At 44.3% G+C, this 17,806-nt stretch overlaps 1 protein-coding gene across 1 annotated transcript in view; it reads left to right on the plus strand.

Annotated features, from left to right (window-relative positions):
• Nucleotides 1-17,806, plus strand: part of PTDSS2 (phosphatidylserine synthase 2) — a 434,628-nt gene that overhangs the window by 124,262 nt on the left and 292,560 nt on the right. The window contains exons 3-4 of the mRNA XM_078682890.1: nucleotides 6,881-6,963; nucleotides 16,449-16,516. Of these exons, the coding sequence (XP_078539016.1) occupies nucleotides 6,881-6,963; nucleotides 16,449-16,516 (151 nt within the window). The remainder of the gene's footprint in view (nucleotides 1-6,880; nucleotides 6,964-16,448; nucleotides 16,517-17,806) is intronic.

Below are 17,806 nucleotides of genomic sequence, written 5' to 3' on the forward strand. Positions count from 1 at the left end.
TCTGTCGCAGGAGGCGCAGGCAATCTGGCACTGGCTCCTGGCCAGAGGACTGACGATAACGGCTACTCATCCACCAGGTGTGCAGAAAGTTCAGGCAGACGCACTGAGCAGACTGATTCACCGGGGCGCGTACCGGGGAGCGTCCCGAGAGCGCTATTCCCGCGAACGAAAACAACATCATGACGTTTCGCGTAGTCGCGTGATGCGTCATATGACGCACTGCGTAAGCGCACCCGGAATCACGTGATCGCATACGATCGCGCAACGTCATGACGCGCTTACGCGGCGCGCCCCGGGGCGCGTAGCGTAAGCGCATCGGGTCATGTGATCTGAAAATACCACTTTTCATTGGTGCAGATCAGTTTTGGTTTCCAAATGATGAAAGCTTGGATCATGTGACTTGAAAATAACACTTTTCATTGGTCCAGAACACTTTTTTTTCCCAAATGATGAAAACCCCACCTTTTTTCCTCACTCTGACTTTCATCTTTGTGAGAGGAAGACCTGTTTCTGCTTGTTCAGTCATGGCATCTGTAGTAGCTGCAGCTAGTGGACCCCCACCACCACCACAACGACCTAGGACAGTTCCTTCCAAACCCAGAGGAAGAGGAAGAAGAAGAGGAAGAGGAGGTAGAGCCGAGGCAGTTCTTGCGTGAAGAGCCCCGGCAATCCCACCACATAGACCATTTTATATGGCAATTTTTTTCTTACCCTCGAGAGCAAAAAAAGGTCAATGCCCGGTACGTGACATGCCTCATTTGCAATGCAGTTCTGTCCCGAGGCACAGACAAAAAGTATAGTTTTGGAAACTATACTATGCACCGCCACATGCAGAGGTGGCATCCAATCAATTATAGCGTTGCTGAGGTGCGTCACCTCCAGGATAACCCACCAACTCCTGTGGACAGTATATCGTCACAGGAAACTCTATCGGGACCAGAGGCGAGGGAGACGGTCCCAAGTATTCAAAAGAATTTTGTGCACATGAAGCTAGTGTGCATTTATTGTGGTGCACTAATTTCTTATGGGGAGAGGAGTATCATTTTAATTAATATTTTAATTAATAGAGCATTTGAAAACTACAAGTGCTCAAAACACCCCAAGAAGTAATTTTTATTTTTTTTTGCTCCTGTTGAGCCCTTTCTAATGCCTGTTTTTCGTTGTTCCGCCCAAACAAAACACCAAAAAAATATAAAATTGTTCAAAAAATAAAAAATAAAAATGTTCAGAAAAATATAAAACAACAAAAACAATAAAAGAAAAAGTTCTTTTCAGAACTACCTCCCATTTATAAAAAATTGCTAAAATGTTTAGCACTCTGGCAATCTTTTTTTTTTTATTCGCTCCCCGGTACGCTCCCCGGTGCGCGTACCGGGCGCTCCCCCCGCGAAAATCGAAAAAAAACATTTTTTTTTTTTTTTACCCGAGGGACCCTTTTATGGCCCCCACATCAAACCTAGAGGGTCAGGGGGGGTGTACCCTGCCCCCTTTTCATTATTTTCCCTTTTGTTTTTACCACCTCTGTGTCTCGATCCTACCGAGACACAAGATGGGGGCCGCTGCGAACTGTTTCGAATGTTTACAGACACCCGAGAGCCAATCCGCTTCCCGTGCGCAGGTCGCGTGGCGCGCCCGGAGCGCTCCCCGGTACGCGCACCGGGGCGCGCTTACAGATATATACATTTTTTTTTACCTAAATTACTCAAAATCCTCTGAACCACATATCTTGAGACATAGCAAAGGCACATCGGGCTACCAGTTCCTACAATTTTGCCAAGTTTGGTGAAAATCCATTCAGCCGTTCGAGCTAAAAGTGCGACAGACCGCCCTATGGAAATTAACATGGGGAAAACACGTTTTGGGACCCCCTTTTATCTCGGCCCCCGCTTGACGAATCCCCCCCAAACTTTCAGGGAAGGCGCGGAGCCCCGCGAGGAAAAGTTGCTGAAAGATTCAGGCAGATTCCTCAACCGGCGCCAAAGTTATTCCAAATAGAATGTTGCGATTTCCCTATGGAAATCGATACTAACTATAACTACCTACTGGCGACCGCCAGTAGGTAATATGTATGTATGTATGTGTGTGTATATATATATATTCGCTTCTGTTTGCCTTCTGTATCAATCGCCTCCACCTGAACGAGAGTTGCTTCGCCTGTCCTGACCCTACAAGACTCGGGTCCTAATTATTCTGAATTTCTTTCAGCAGAATGACGAAGCTGTGTGCGGTTCCATTAGATTTAATTATCGGCCGCTCCCAGACGCGTTTCAACTGCGTGGCAGTCTTGGTCACTGGTCACAGAGCCAAGGAACGCTACCATTTTAAAAATTATTCGTGATAACCCGTGACATGTTTCTGAACTACAACAAGTGATAGTGAAGACAGACTAGTATGGCCATGATATGTGAAACCAGTAGTTTGGAACTAATACGTAAAATACATTTATAAAATCATTTTAAACAACCAAGTGATTGCGTAAATCAAACTATATTTGAGCCCAAATTAATTTAGTGGCGTCACTTGCAGCGTATGGTACTCTAGCATGCAAATCTTATACTATGGGATTGCGCCCCAGTGGGCTCACAGACTTACATTATTCATAAATAATTCATACAAATAAGTGCCCAATGTATAACTTTTCCTTTTCACCTAATGTATTCTCTCATCACGCCCTAGTGGGCATATGTACATACGACATGACACTGTCTATGGAACTTCCCCTCATTGAATCTTACCATTTCTGTCTATAAAATATACCTAGAAATATATATACAATTATATTATACATGTATTACTGTTTTACTTTTTTAGCTCTTCTTACTGACTTCACAAGTGTGTGTATAAATCTTCTTCATTATTAAAATCTTCTGGCTGTTTGGATTTCAGTTCTATTATGTAGCGAGATTCCAACCTTGTTAGTCTCTTCTTACTAGGGTCATTCTCCACTGCATCAATTACATAATAGGTCAACCCGGGGGACTACTATGCCAAGGATGGGATCATTTTTTATTATGGGCCAGTGTTTATTCAGAATGCCTCTTATTGTATCTTTCTGTTTGCTAAATGTTATGAACCTGCACTGACTTGTTGTTTTCTTTGGTTTGTTTCATCTCCCTGTTAAATAGTATTTCCTGTCTTTTCTTTTTTAACACTGTTAATGGCCGTCTCGATCCATTGCTTTGGGTAACCTCTACTACTAAATCTGCACTTCAAGGTAGTGAGTTCTAAATTAGTTTGGGCGCAAATAGAGTTTGATTTACGCAATCAGTTGTTTGTTTAAAATCGTTTTATAATGTATTTTATGTATTATGTCCATGATACGCGAAACCTGTAGTTTGGAACTACTAGTCTGTCTTCCCTATCACTTGTTGTAGTTCAGAAACATGTCACGTGTTATCACGAATAATTAAAAAAATTGTAGCGTTCCTTGGCTCTGTGACCAGTGACCACGACTGCAACGAAACACGGACGAAAATAAAATCTAATGGAACTGCACATGGCTTCGTCATTCTTGTGAAAGAAATTCAGAATGTAATGGGAGTGAATCTGTTGAAGACGATCCCTTTCCCAAAGTGGAAACGCCTGGCTTAACGCAATTTAAACCCAAGTCTACCTTCAACCCGATTATGTTGCATGACAGCACCGACATTTATAATGAATTGGTGACCAGCCAACTAAAAAAAACTACACAGGTCCACTACACACATGCGGCGAAAATATAATAAACAAAAGTTATGGGCAACTCATAAAGAAATTGCAGGATGATGACAATGTAATCATCCGCCAATCGGATAAGGGTGGGAATGTTGTCCTGTGGCCGCGTAAGATGTACTTTTCCATTTAAATGATTGCCAGTGCTACAAACGTAAAACGTAGTGACTGGCAAACTGTTAAAGCAGCATGCTTGTTATCATGCTTGTTATCATGGAAAAGTGCTGGAGTACTGAGCATCGATGAATTTAAGTTTCTTAAGGTGAATCATCCCGTGATCTATCTAATCCACTAGATACACAAGGACTCAACCATGCCCCCCGGTAGGCCGATAATCCATCAGCAAGGAACAGTATTATGGACAATACCTTGCGATACATCGACTACTTTTTACAGGAGCATGTCAAGCGATTGCCATCTTACCTGCAGGATACAGGGGACTTTCTGAGGAAAATTGAGAACATAACTTGGCAGGATGGTTACTTGTTGATTACCCTTGAAGTCACTGCTTTATATACAAGCATACTTCACTTGGATGACATCAAGGCAGTTGAGCACTTTTTAAGGAGTAAATCCCTGTGCATGATGAACCGCAGCAACATGAAAATGATTTCTACTTGTCTAAACAATAATTATTTTTTGTTTGTTTCAGAGGAAAGTATTTCAACAAATGAGAGGTGTGGCAATGGGGGCTTGCTTCTCCCCCAGTTATGCTTGTTTGCATATAGGGATGTGGGAGGAGCAAGTCGTCAGCACCAGATACAAGCAAGTTCTTAATGATAACATTGTTGTCTGGTATCGTTACATCGACGATCTATTTCTCATTTGGAAAGGGTCTGAGATGGCAGCGTCTATTTTCATTCAAGAAATCAATGTTAACAGCCTCAATTTGCGGTTCACAGCACCAGCCAGCCAGATGTCTGTAAATTTCCAGGATGTGGAGATGTATGTCCAGAACAGTCAACTTGAAACTAAATTGCACCGCAAAGTTATGGCGGGCAATATGGTGCTTCACGCCTACAGTCACTATCCAGACCATCTGATACGCAGCATACCTTATGATGAGATGCTGTGCATCAGACGCATTTGTAGTGTGGATGAGGACTGTTTCTCAGCCCAAATTGACAGCAAGAAAAGGTTTTTGGCTAGGGTTTTTTTTGCAGAAATTATAGATAAGGTGATTATGAAAATTAGGTCTATTTCTAGGTCCACAGCCTTATGTCCTAGTGCTAGAGCTGATGTAGAAGCTACTGTACCTTCAACCTCTGCTTATCCCCCGAGATTGATAATAACCTACAGCCGCCAACATCGTGTGTTGCGCAAAATCTTTAACAAAAATTGGTCAGTAATTCGTAATGACCCTGTGATTGGTGAATCCCTGACAGAAGCTCCTAAAGTCACTTTCTGGAAAGCACGGTCTACGAGTGACACATGCTCGTAAAAAGCTGTCCGGAGGTAGTAACCAAAAATACCTGGTTACAGCCAACTAAAGGATTTATCAAATGCACTTGCAAACTAGGAAAGAGTACAGCATCATGCAGAACTCCCTTTTATGATGCTCCACAAACTATATCCAAAAAACTGACTTGCAAAACTGATTTTGCTGTTTATGTGCTGGAGTGTTCGTGTGGCCTGCGATATGTTGGTAGTACCAAGTTGCAGGTCCACAAACGTATACTCCAGCACATGAGGGCAATCAGGAATCAGAATGCAACATATCCAGTAGTCCGGCATTTTAAGGAGGTCCATGGCAGCCGCCGGTAATACCTTAGTTATTTTGTGGTCGATATGGTCCCGCCACTTAGACGTGGTGGCGACCTAGAAGCCCTGTTGAGGAAATTAGAAACCAGATATATCTTCGAGCTGGACACTAAGACGCCCAATTGGTTAACCTCGAGCGAAGATTTCTTTACATGCCTGTAATCCAGTTCCTTATCAGTTTTTTTCAACTTTAGCACTAGTTCCACAACATTAATGCATATGCCTGACCACCTCGATCTAACCAAAGGCAGTTTTATAATGATATTTTTAACACCCTCTTTTATTTTTTAGGCACAAGCACTTTTCCAGGCAGAGTACATAGAATAGCCTATCCGGCATGTATTTGGTGCTATATACAGCACGATGATGGGCAGTGATTGATCCACATAATTGGCAAATTCAACATTGAATCTGATTTCAGATATTTATGAGGCAATACATATTCGCGCTTTAGGTTCCTATTTATTCAATTGAACATGAATTGGATTATATTTTAAATATTTATGGGGCAATAAATATTGATTAGGAATTTAGGCCCCTACACATTTAATAGGTTTTAAGATTAATAGGATAGTAATAATAATCTATTTGTTTTCTATATATTTATGAATTAATAAATATAGGATGCAGTTTGTAAAATGATGTAAAGGCCATCACTGCCATTTCTTTTCTTTCCATTTTGGATATACTCGTGTATGATCTTATTATAGTACTTTACTTTAGACAGTACACTTCTATTTAATGGTAATTACCAACAAATTGGACCCACTAGGGTGGTATCGGAAGCATTAAATGCATGTACACAACGCAATGTCCAAGGTGTATCGCAGTCGACATGTGTCGAAAAGAACTCTGCCATTTTTTTATAATCCTGCACTAGGGCCCACTAGGGCTTTACCAGTGGACCCACAGTTTTTTCCAGATAGCTTCTGTTTTTTGCTAAGCACATCCAAATTGTCTTTTTGTGTACCATTGTCTTTCACATTGATAGGTCTATGCTGTGCTCTTTTTTGCCTCTGTACTGTGCTTAACATTAATGCTATCTAAATAGACTTAAAATGAACATAGCCTGTCTGTATGTACCTATGCACACCCTCGTTCATTCATCCAATTTTTCCATCCGTGTATTTTAATCACTTATTGACCCATCACATTCACCCTCTCATATATACTGCCACAAGCACAAACTTGACAGTTAATGAAGAATGACTTTCATTTCGCCAGACATGTTGGCCTTGCCAATGCTTTTTTGGATTATGAAGTAGTTGTTTAATTTCAGACCTTTGCCATGTATATTTCTCTTTTAGATGATTTTACTTCAAAAAGAAAACTGTTATTATTATATAGTGTCTGTCTAAGAGACATGTAGAGCAACTGATGCACCTAATAGTGTCATTTTACGTTTCAGAGGCATTGTTGCAAGTATATTGGTGTTCTTATGCTTTGGTGTCACACAAGCTAAAGATGGGCCGTTTTCAAGACCTCACCCAGGTAATTTCAAATAGAATTGTAATCTTTGCATTAGATCACATTGGCTTGTGAACACTAAAGGACAATATTGAAGTGGCGTTGTGTATATTGTTACATTTAGCAACTTTTCCTTCGATTTAGTCTGATCCTGGGGCAAAAGTGTATACTGTCATGTTAATCTTGATCAGTCAAGGCTAACTCATGTTTCTGATACTGATCATAAAGTAAACCAATTTAGAGCAATATATCAGAGTATGGTTGGAAATGCAAATACTACAAATTTACTTGGAGCCTCTATACATCTTTGCTACTGCATCAAATTACTTAAACGTGCATTTTATACCCCAATGGGAAGTTGTAGAGATGTTGTTTTAGGTTGATTTGCTATGGTAGGCTTTGTGCTGCCTTCAAATTCAACTGCTATCTTAGCACAAACCAAACGTGTTGAAACTCTAGGTTTTTTTTCTTTACTGATTTGTCCCTTTTACAACTGGATTTGAATCACAAATTGGACTTTAGCATTGGTTGCTGTATAAATTTTAATGTGTTTGAATTATACCAGATTGGCAGACTAGAAATTGTCATTATAGTCCTAACTGAAATTAGAATGGCATATTATTTGTGCCTGTTTTGTGTCCATGGATGTTGATAATCTTAAACAAGCCAGATTCCCCGCGAGGTGTCTGCATCATCATTTTGATGGAAGTACTTATGAAGAGCTTTATCCATGAAGATATTATTCTACTCCTTGACAAGGGAAATTCAACCAAAACCCACTTCAACCATCATCCGCACATGGCAGATATGATATTTTGCAAGGGAGAGACTTATTTTCTACTTGATCTGTTTCTACTCAATCTATATACCCCTTTAAAGTTTCTCCCCTTTTGACCTTTTCATGCGTGGGGAAAGCAGAAGGATAACTTCTCTGTGACTGGCTTTAGAAAATCTTTGCAAAATGTAGCTATTGTAGATTCACATTCTTTGTACTCTACTGTCATCTACTGTTGTGGGGATTTATTACACCAATCTGTTTTTCACATTCATTCTTTTCAGCTTCAGATATTGACTAGAATGATTTGTGTGTGCTCTGAGTGTAACCTATATGCAGCTCAAATTTAAGTGCACACTTGTCAGAGTCACTACCTTTGATCTGGTTTAACATGAGACTGACACTGGTTGGGGGTTGGTAAGGAGAAAACCCTGGTTAAATTTTGCATGTTCACCCGCTTTACCTCCAAAGACCTCCAGCCATATCGCATGGAGTGTTCGGTATGCCAGACAATCAGTGGAAAAGAAACCCCTATAAAATTCCTGAAAGAATGGCTGAGGTGTTATTACACCATGTTGGTGAAGAAGTGCTTCATGAGTCACCTTAAGCAAGCTTTATTATTTATTATTATTATTATTGAGTCTTGTATAGCGCATGGTTACCCTTGGGCATCCCAGCGCTCGTCCAGAGTATGCACCAAAACAGCAGAGCACTAAGCAGGGAACAGAGGAGTCTTTAAAAGTTTGCGAAATCGCAAGGTGCCAGTTTCAGAGCGAAGGGCATGCGGAAGAGAGTTCCATAACGCTGCCACGTTGACGGAAAATCTTCTGCCGCCAGTCCTGGCTTTTTTTACTTTCGCGACTTGCAAGAGATGTTGGTGGTCTGAGCGGAGGGCGCGAGAGGCCTTATAAGGTTGGACCATGCTCCGCAGGATAGGGGGCCCTTTTCCCTGCAAGATTTTGTGAGCCATGCAGAGTGCTTTAAACTTCACCCTCTCTCTCTCACAGGGAGCCAGTGGAGCGCCTTCAGCGCAGGTCGGGCTGACTGCCGCCTGGGAAAGTCCGTCAAAAGCCTGGCGGCAGCATTTTGCACTTGTTGCAATTTGTTTAGAGTGGATTCTGGAGCCCCCAGAAACAGCGCATTGCTGTAGTCCAGCCGTGAAATGATGAGACCCTGGATTAGTAACCTCCTAGTGGCCATCGGGAGGAGGGGTAGGATCTTCCGGGCTGACCGGAGCAGGCCGAAACACACGCCTGTGGTCTTTTTTGCGTGTGTCTTGAAGGATAAATCCTGCTCCAGCCACACCCCCAAGCTCTTAATCTCCTGTTTTGGGGTAGGTGGCTCTCCCAAACAGCTAGGCCAGCTACTAGGGGACAGGGAGGGAGGGGAGTTCCCCAGCATAATCAGTTCGGTTTTTGAACCGTTAAGTTTAAGTGCTGAGTTGCACATCCAGGTGAAGACCCTGGCTAAACATGTGTGCAGCAAGTCGGGTTGGTTCGCCGGCTGGGGGAGCCCAACCACCAACTGGGTATCATCCGCATAGCTAATGATCTTGATACCCAGTGGCAGTACCACACTCTCCAGTGGGGCCATATAGATATTAAATAGTGTGGGGCTCAACGATGAGCCCTGTGGCACACCACACTGGAGGGGAACCGATGTCGACTTCTCGTGGCCTTCCCAAACCTCAAACGTCCGATCTTCTAAAAAGGACGCGAGCCATTTCAGGGCTAACCCGGAGACCCCCACCCCCGACAGCCGCTGGAGTAACACCTGATGGTCTACGGTGTCAAATGCCGCACTAAGGTCCAGGAGGATCACTGCCTCCGATCCCCCTGAATCCAAAATGCTCCTGGCATTCTCCACGACTGCCAGCAGGGCAGTGTCCGTCCCCTGGCCAGGGCGAAAACCCGTTTGGGAGTCACCCAAGAGAGAGTTGGATTCCAAAAAACCCGAAAGGTGCCTATTCACAAGTTTCTCCGCCACCTTGCTAAGGCCGGGAAGCAGGGAGATAGGCCTAAAATTAGCAAGGTCAGCGGGATCCAGGCTAGGCTTCTTCAGGAGGGCCTTAACTACCGCTCCTTTCCAGCTGGGAGGCACAACTCCTTGGGTGAAGGATAGGTTCAAAAGGTCCGTCACTGGGCCGCCGATGGTAGAAGCTACCTTCTTCAGGTATTTCATCGGTACCGGATCTCTCGGAGACCCACTCTTCAGGGTCACCAAGACCCCAAGAGCCTCGTCCACAGTGACTGGACCCAAGGAGTCCAGTTCTGCTGTCCTCACCCCAGGCTGAGACCCAGGGTAGCATTCAGAGGATTGCTCCTGCGCTAACCGAGGGAGGGACGCCAAGATGTTTTCAATCTTAGATTTAAAGAACGAGGCTAATTCTGAGCATTTTTCACGCGGGTTGTCATGAGTGACCGGAGGTTAGGGGGTTCGCAGAAGTTCTCTGATGACCTTAAACGACTCTTTCGGGGAATTAGAAGAGAGTCCTATTCTCTCCTCAAAGAACTTGGATTTCGCTACCCGGATGGCGGATTTGTAGATGTTAAGTGCTGCCCGGTATTCTCTCCGGCTCACTTCGCCCCAGTCCCTTCTTCAGATCCGCTCCTGCCTCTTGAAACCCTTCCTCAAAGCTCTGAGCTCTGGCGTGTACCAGGAAGCTGAGCCCACTCTCTCACCCCTGGTGAGTAGTCTTTTTTTAGGGAGGATAGCATCGAGCGAGTTGGTCAACCAGGTGTGTAAGTTCGCATCAGCGACTAGCGGGTCAGGCCCGGGGGGGGGACATGTCGCCTCCAAGTGTACTGCCCAGGTGTCCACTGGGAGCCTAGACCAGGCTCTTTCCACCGTGTATACTCTAGGTGTAGATACCACTGGGACATCAAACTGCCACAGGGCCGGAACCATAAAATGATCTGTCCAGGGCAGAACCAGCGCGGGCAGTACTTTAAGGCGTTCCGAGTTCGAAAAAATGGGGTCGAGCAAGTGTCCCTTCCCGTGTGTTGCACCTGAATTGACCAGGTTAATCTCGAACGCTTTCATATCACCCTGAAGATCTACTGCCAGAGAGTCAGAGGGGTCATCAAAATGGATATTAAAGTCGCCTAGTGCTTTAAGAACGAGTTTGGGAAAAGCATTGATTGGACCAGGGAAAGTGTACATGTAGTTCATGCAGTTTAGATGAAGGACACTGAGGCCAATCTCACAGCAGAACTTCAGAGCTTTGGTCGAATGGTGTTTTATGCAGATAAAGTCTAAAGAAACCCACAGTGTGCGATTGGGAGTCAGCTTTCAAGCCACACCCGAAAACGAGCACAATGAGTCCTATTGATGCCATATTCCCCCATGCAAATTGATGTCTTGTATATCTGTATCAAAAGCTATATATGAAAAAATTTAGCTTGACTTGATTTGAATGGAGGACCACCCTCATAATGTGAACTGCCTTTGGAGGGGGGTGTACTGGTAGACACTGAGAAATATTAGGTTGATCCCCTGCACATAAAGGACAAGGAGCATTTTACATTCACCCTCATAGTGACCACAGAGCAGCCTGACAACCATTAAAATAGGAATGTGGCATTTTGAAGATTCCCCCATCATCAGAGCTGTGTACTTTACAATTTCTACATAAAGGAAAGTGGTTCAAAGTTGTCCATGAAAAGTCTCTTTCTTGACTCTCTTCCTTGACTTTGAGAACGTAGACGTCGAAGGCAAGAACACTGATGCATCACTGTCAATCTCTATTACTGTTGTCACTCCTGTATCACCAAATAAAAGTCAACTCACCAATGCCGTCACAACACAAATGTTCAAAGTCGATCGTGCCGGAGATCCCATGAAAACATTGACTCTCGTGTTCAGAATCACCCTGGGAGTCGAGGCAATGCGGTCATGAAGATTCGCCATGCATCACAATGGGTTCCTGTCTTCATCAATGGTGTGTTTTTTGATTTTTGCCAACCACTCCTTTGTAGACACACTGATGGAAAGCTTGTCACTATCGTCAATTTTATCTAGGAAGAAAAAAAAATCTAAAACACCATCCAAATACCTGACAAAAGATGGGGCCTCCCCTATCACCGAACCCTCATTTGATACTTTTCAAACAAATCACTCCACTTTTTGACTATACCATTCTCGAAAGGCTGTGTCCACTACAGTTCTCTCCTCTGAGAATAGTATCAAAAATAACTTCAATATTTCCACCATGTCTTCTTCCATCTAGAAGTACGCCAGAAAGAAAAATGCATAGATAGCCATTATGATTTTCATTCTCCAGTGATATCCATTCTTTATACACTCACAAACTTCACTGGCAGCATCCCCATCTTCTACATCTGGTGGATGACATTATTACTTTCTAAAATGTTCTGGCGAGTAGTGCTTCCAAGCTAAATATTCTGCTTGAAATTTCAAAAATGGTCCCTCAATTAAGAGCAGCTCCAAAATCAGATCTTTTGGAACATTTTTTGTTACCAGCATTGATAACATTTGCCTCACCAAGGTTTTTAAAAGAAATAGGACATCCCACAGCTAGTCTCTATTGTTTTTAGGTTTAACTTTGTTTTTATTGACATCTTTAGCATCAAAACAATTCTTATACCCGTTTCACAATCCGCACTGTTTCCCAGTGACCAAAACATACATAATTGCATTTGATATGATCTGCGAAAATACAAGCCAACATATTCCCCAAAAAGCCTGTGAGGCTTGCCCAATAGCGGTTTATGTGCTACATAGTGATAAGAAAGGCAATAGTACTCAACATTGTCAAAAAATATTCAAACCAACCTCACCCCCCCGCCTACTGATGTGCACTATGCCTAATTCAGCTTTCGCAGTATTACTCAAAGTTAATTCCGTAGCCGGTCTCACAGTCCAGTGGGAGGCCCTTCCGGTACCGTGAGTCGGAGAAGGCGGAGGTATTTTGGGCATGTGATTTCTTTAAATTTGATGGACAAAAGAGACCGCAGTGGCTGCCAGACTTCCTCAAATCCAGATGTTTACCAAATGTGAGCCCCCAAAGGGCTCACATTTGGTAAACATCATCAATGTGGGGTAGCACACCTATTCTTTCCACCATTTTCTATCTCTGCCTATAGTTATCAAAGTTCAACGAAGGACCGCTCAGGTCTGAACTGCATTGAGTTTTAATAAACTGCTTTTGGACCTGGCTCTTGTACGTGTTCTTGGGAGAGGTTCGGATGGCCCCGCAAGAGCATGAGAAACTTTGGAAATGGCCGTCCTTTGTATGAGGATGTCAAATTGGAATGAACTTTTGAAAAAGTGGGAAAATGAAAACAGGATAAAAGGATGAATATAAATTATAAGCAGTAAAGGATGAAATATATTGCAAATGCAGTTGCAAAATAATGCTGTGCCACGAGTTGGGGCCCGACGGTGCCCCCTTATGATGATGATTAGTTCAATTACGTGCTAGTTGGGGGTTAGCACGTCGTTATTGAGCACGCGATGTTGAACTTTGATAACTACAGGCAGGGATTGAAAATGGTGGAAAGAATAGGTGTGCTACCCCACATTGATGATGTTTACCAAAGTTGCTTCAGCTTTGGCATGGAAGCTGCCCTACATTACCCTGCACTTCCGTGTGCAACAGATTTTTCTGAAAGACTGTGACCTCTTCTGGTTTGCATGCACTGTAAGCACTGTGATCATTTGTAAATGTTCTGCACAAGATATGGATGTGGGCTTTTCAGCATCGTAATGTGCTCTGAAACAAGACAACAAAACACACAAGATGATGGATGGAATGTTGCACAATGGCAAAACATTCACCCCAGTCACAGATCTGGGTTTAATCCATCATTATTTTGCTCACTACACCACCCCAGTTCAGACATGGCCATATGCAAATCACTCTTCACCCTGTGCCTCATGGGAACAGGCCAGCCCGAACTGCCAAGCCATGTCTTCCCTGGACCGGAATCAAGCATCCTAGGACCGGTTTCTGGCTATCAGCCGTCATCAGCCAGGATAGCTTGACTCCAGTGGCGTAGTGAGCACGGGACCCACGTCTTGGCATACCCTTCCCACATAGGGCGAACAGCAAAACACACAAGATGATGGATGGAATGTTGCACACTGGCAAAACATTCACCCCCAGTCAAAGATCTGGGTTTAATCTATCATTATTTTGCTCACCACGCCACTCCAGTTCAGACATGGCCATATGCAGATCAGTCTTGACCCTATGCCTCATGGGAACAGTACAGCCTTCTGTATTGCTGCTGCTAATTTCAGCCTCTTAGTAAGGTTATACTTCAGGCCCAACCAGTAAAGAAGATAGCCACTAAACGCTTCCTGTTATAATTCACAGCTGGTAACACTTCATCAGGTGCTTGGGAGGCAAGCCTGAAAACGTGGTTTGGTTTGTTACTGTTACTGTTTTTAAATCCATGCTCTCACAAATGTATTTACTAATCTACTCGTCCATTAACTCGGGTGATTACTCATCGATGCGATGAGACACTCATCCATTCATACATCTAATCAGGCAGATATCCATCCATCAACCTGTTGTCCCTTTGAGCCGCACACATAAACATCGATATTCATAAGAATCTCTCTGTGTTATTTCAAAAGTGAAGCCTATTGGTTTTGGTAGTGCTTGTTAATTAAAGGCAGTCACTGTCTGAGCTCAGTGACATGCAGAGCAGAAACCCCACGAAGAATGTGGGAAAATACAAAAAAAGGCTCGCGCATCCAAAGCACAGTCCGGGGGCTTTCATGTTGCCGCGTCACCAAACCGGTGAGACGCTGTTCGTTCTTTTATGAACCCTCTGTGATTTCTCCCATATGGCTTTCATCAGACCCCGAGGAGAGTGCTGGCAGCCTGAGCTTGAGGCAGCTAGAGCGGAGGCTGACTGTCCCACACTCCAAGATTCCAGGGAATGGAAACAGCCCCTGACTGTTTAAACACGACTTAACTTCACTCACTCGTGTGAGGACGTGGTGGGCGGGCAGCAGCGGGGTAAAGCTATCAACAGTGCAGCAGGTAAAGTGGCACCGTGTTCTAGGATGCTAAGGCGCGCACTGCACCCCAATTGTGGCAGTGCTTATAACGGTCAGTCAAACCAAGGAACGCTGGATGGGTGCCCAGCAGCAAGTCGCTGGACTCTGATCTGGAACCCTGGCCTACTAAAGCCGTATGTGACAGCCTCAACTTTCTGACAGTGGCGTGCCTAGCCAGTGTGTCATGGGCCCGAGTGCCAGGGAGGAAACGATACCCCTGGTTGCTGCCTGAACTGTGAATCATAGCAATGACCAGGGTTCAGTTGGACCCGCAGGACTCTGGGCCCCGGTGGCACTGCACCTGCTGCATCAATGGAAGCCACTCCCAGCTTTCTGACGCTTCCATCTGGGCATCAACGTGTAAGTGGCTTCGGTCTCCCTCTCCCTCCGCACAGAACAAGTTGATACAGCTCTGGGAGGGAGGGGTGTGTCCCAGAAGCCCCTCCCTCCCAGAGCCAGAGGCTCTAGGAGCTGAGCTCTCACTACCCCAACCCCCACCCCCTGCCACGGCAGACACGCCCGGTGGCAGTACAACCAGAGCATTTATCTCAGAGGGAGCTTTAAATAGCTCCGCTGCACATGCAACTCCCTGTGCTGTATTTTTAACTGCCCGCGACATGGGGCTGTGACACCTCCCAAGCGGAGTGACTGGGAGACCACAGGGGACGACGCCGTCTCCAGGAATAGCGGCGCATTAACACCTCATCTACAAACTGAGTGTGACCCACACTGGCCTTTTCTCAAATGTACTGCATGCACTGTGGAAAAAGTGGAAGCAGCCGGTCAAAAGTGCTTTTAACTTAAAAAGTATTCCGCGTCGAATGCGCATCTGTCAGACTGCCCCAGAGGGCATTTTCTGCTTCACGGGAGCCAGCGCTCCTGTCGGAGGGGGGCTCCGGAAGTCCGAGTCTCTGTCATCCTGCTCTGCAGCCACCTCAGGCCCCGTGCCTCCCCCACATGATGTCTTTACATGACCACGCTGATAAAAGCACTGACACAACTCTCTCCCACTGGAAAGTTACTCGGGGAGGAGCGATGCTACAGAAAGTTTATTAACACACAACAGCTACCTGGCAGATGGTGAACAAATACATTGGCACCGGAGGTGCGGGATAAACCTCTGCTCAGCCAAGCATGTGCCACATTTTTGCATACTCACGTCTCTGATGTGGGAGAGATGTTTCCACTCCTTGTCCTTTGGGCTCCTAAATGCATTTGTATGCATTTGTCCAAGCAGCGAGGTTCAAAACGAAAACAGAAGCCGCGAGTGGTGCGCGCGCTGCCATATGCTTTCAATTATCGCGCCCGTGTCTGGGCACGATAATTGAAAGCATATGTCAGAAAATGCGCGTAATAGACACCAATAGGCCAGGGCCGGAGCTATGCGCCCGCCTCTGGCCTATTAGTGTCTCTTTCACAAAACAACACGCCGTGAAAAGCCAATAACAGGCTGGAAATGGAAATTCACACTCACAAGCGTGTGGAATTTCCAGGTCCATTTGCAGAACCCTGTTAAAAGGACTCTGGCTGCGCAAACACTGCTGCGCAGCTTATCGCTAGGCCGAGACTGAAAAAGTGGTCACAAGATAGTTAAAAATGCATGTGAATCTAGAGGGGAACATGTTGGAGAACGATTTCACTGCTAAGTAACTATTCTGTAATGTTCGTACGAACAACCTTATTTATTTTTTTCTTTCAGCTTACTGGAGATTTTGGTTGTGTGTCAGCGTGGTTTATGAGCTATTCCTCATCTTTATACTATTTCAAGTAAGTACGCTTGATTATCAAATACAAATGTGCTAAGTATTATGTTCATGTTTATTAATGTAAGGAATCTAGTGTACCAACAGGAAAAACCTTCATACTTAAGCATATTTGAATTTATCAGTCCCACACCTCAACAACTAATAACACCAGTAAATCTCTCTTGCTTCCTCCTTCCCTCTTTGAATCCACTTTCCACTGAGAAGTTCCCATTCTTTCACCCTCTGCTAAAGGAAAGCATGATCTGTGTAATCACCATTTGAACCTTCAGACCTTCATTTGGTGAATTCCCTCTGCGATCCCAAGTCAAGTCGTTCATCCGGATCGGGTGTTGGGCTTTGAATTCTGTTACTGCACTTGTCGTCCTGGATTTTGAGCAAAACGACAAGAATCCGAGCACAAAAAAAGCAGACTGGATGTGGTTCTCTCGGTGGAGAGTGGGCAGCTTGAGAGCTGCTTAAATATCGTGGTTGTTGTGTCCAGATCAGTTATGAAATTGAACCCCATGGCTGATGGGAAGCGGTGCATTTTGTAATTCTTTGAGCGTCATGGACTGGAGGAGTCAAAGAGCTGTTTTGGCGTCTGAAGTTTGACTGTGGCATGAGTTGGTTTGGCGCTTTGCAGCTGGGTGAGTGCTGATTTAACCCAAGGAATGAAGGTAATCAGTATCATTGTCTGATGCCATATTTGGTTGGAATGCTCATCGTAGCAGTAAACTACTTGAGAAGAAGTACTTCCCCGCATTGGCACCTGAAAGGTTTACAAAATAGCAAAATGTCTCAGTAATTTATTCTTATAGTCCAAAGAACCCTAAATTCAGGAAAGTTGTGGTTTGGGGCCCACGTTCTTAAATTCCTACCATGCATATTTAGTTAATTTACAAGTTAATATTGATGGAATCTGTAGTATGCTCAAGTGATAGGAAATTGTGGATGTGACCAGAGATGGGAACATCTGGAAAAAAAGCATTCCAAATATGCCCTGAATAAAGCATGAAGAGCTTCGGGATGATAAGGCTTCCATGTTTTCCAGTGTAGGGATGCTCAGACCTGGTTAATGGCATGTGGTGGCAGATAAGAACTTAAGAATATGACTGTGTGCTGCCTAGAACTATCTGGGGTGTGAGAGCCATTCAACTAATTCACAGAAACGGTTACAGTTAAAGCCCTGTATGTAACGTAAGCAACATTTGGTATTGAAGGGTTTTTTTCTCTGCCCACAAGTATATCATGTCTAATACTGGACATATGCGTAGCCATGATGACTTTAGAGCTTCTCTCTAGGTAAGATGCC

Source organism: Lissotriton helveticus, chromosome 3_1 (assembly GCF_964261635.1).
Source record: "Lissotriton helveticus chromosome 3_1, aLisHel1.1, whole genome shotgun sequence".
In the NCBI taxonomy this organism is placed as follows: Eukaryota; Metazoa; Chordata; class Amphibia; order Caudata; family Salamandridae; genus Lissotriton; species Lissotriton helveticus.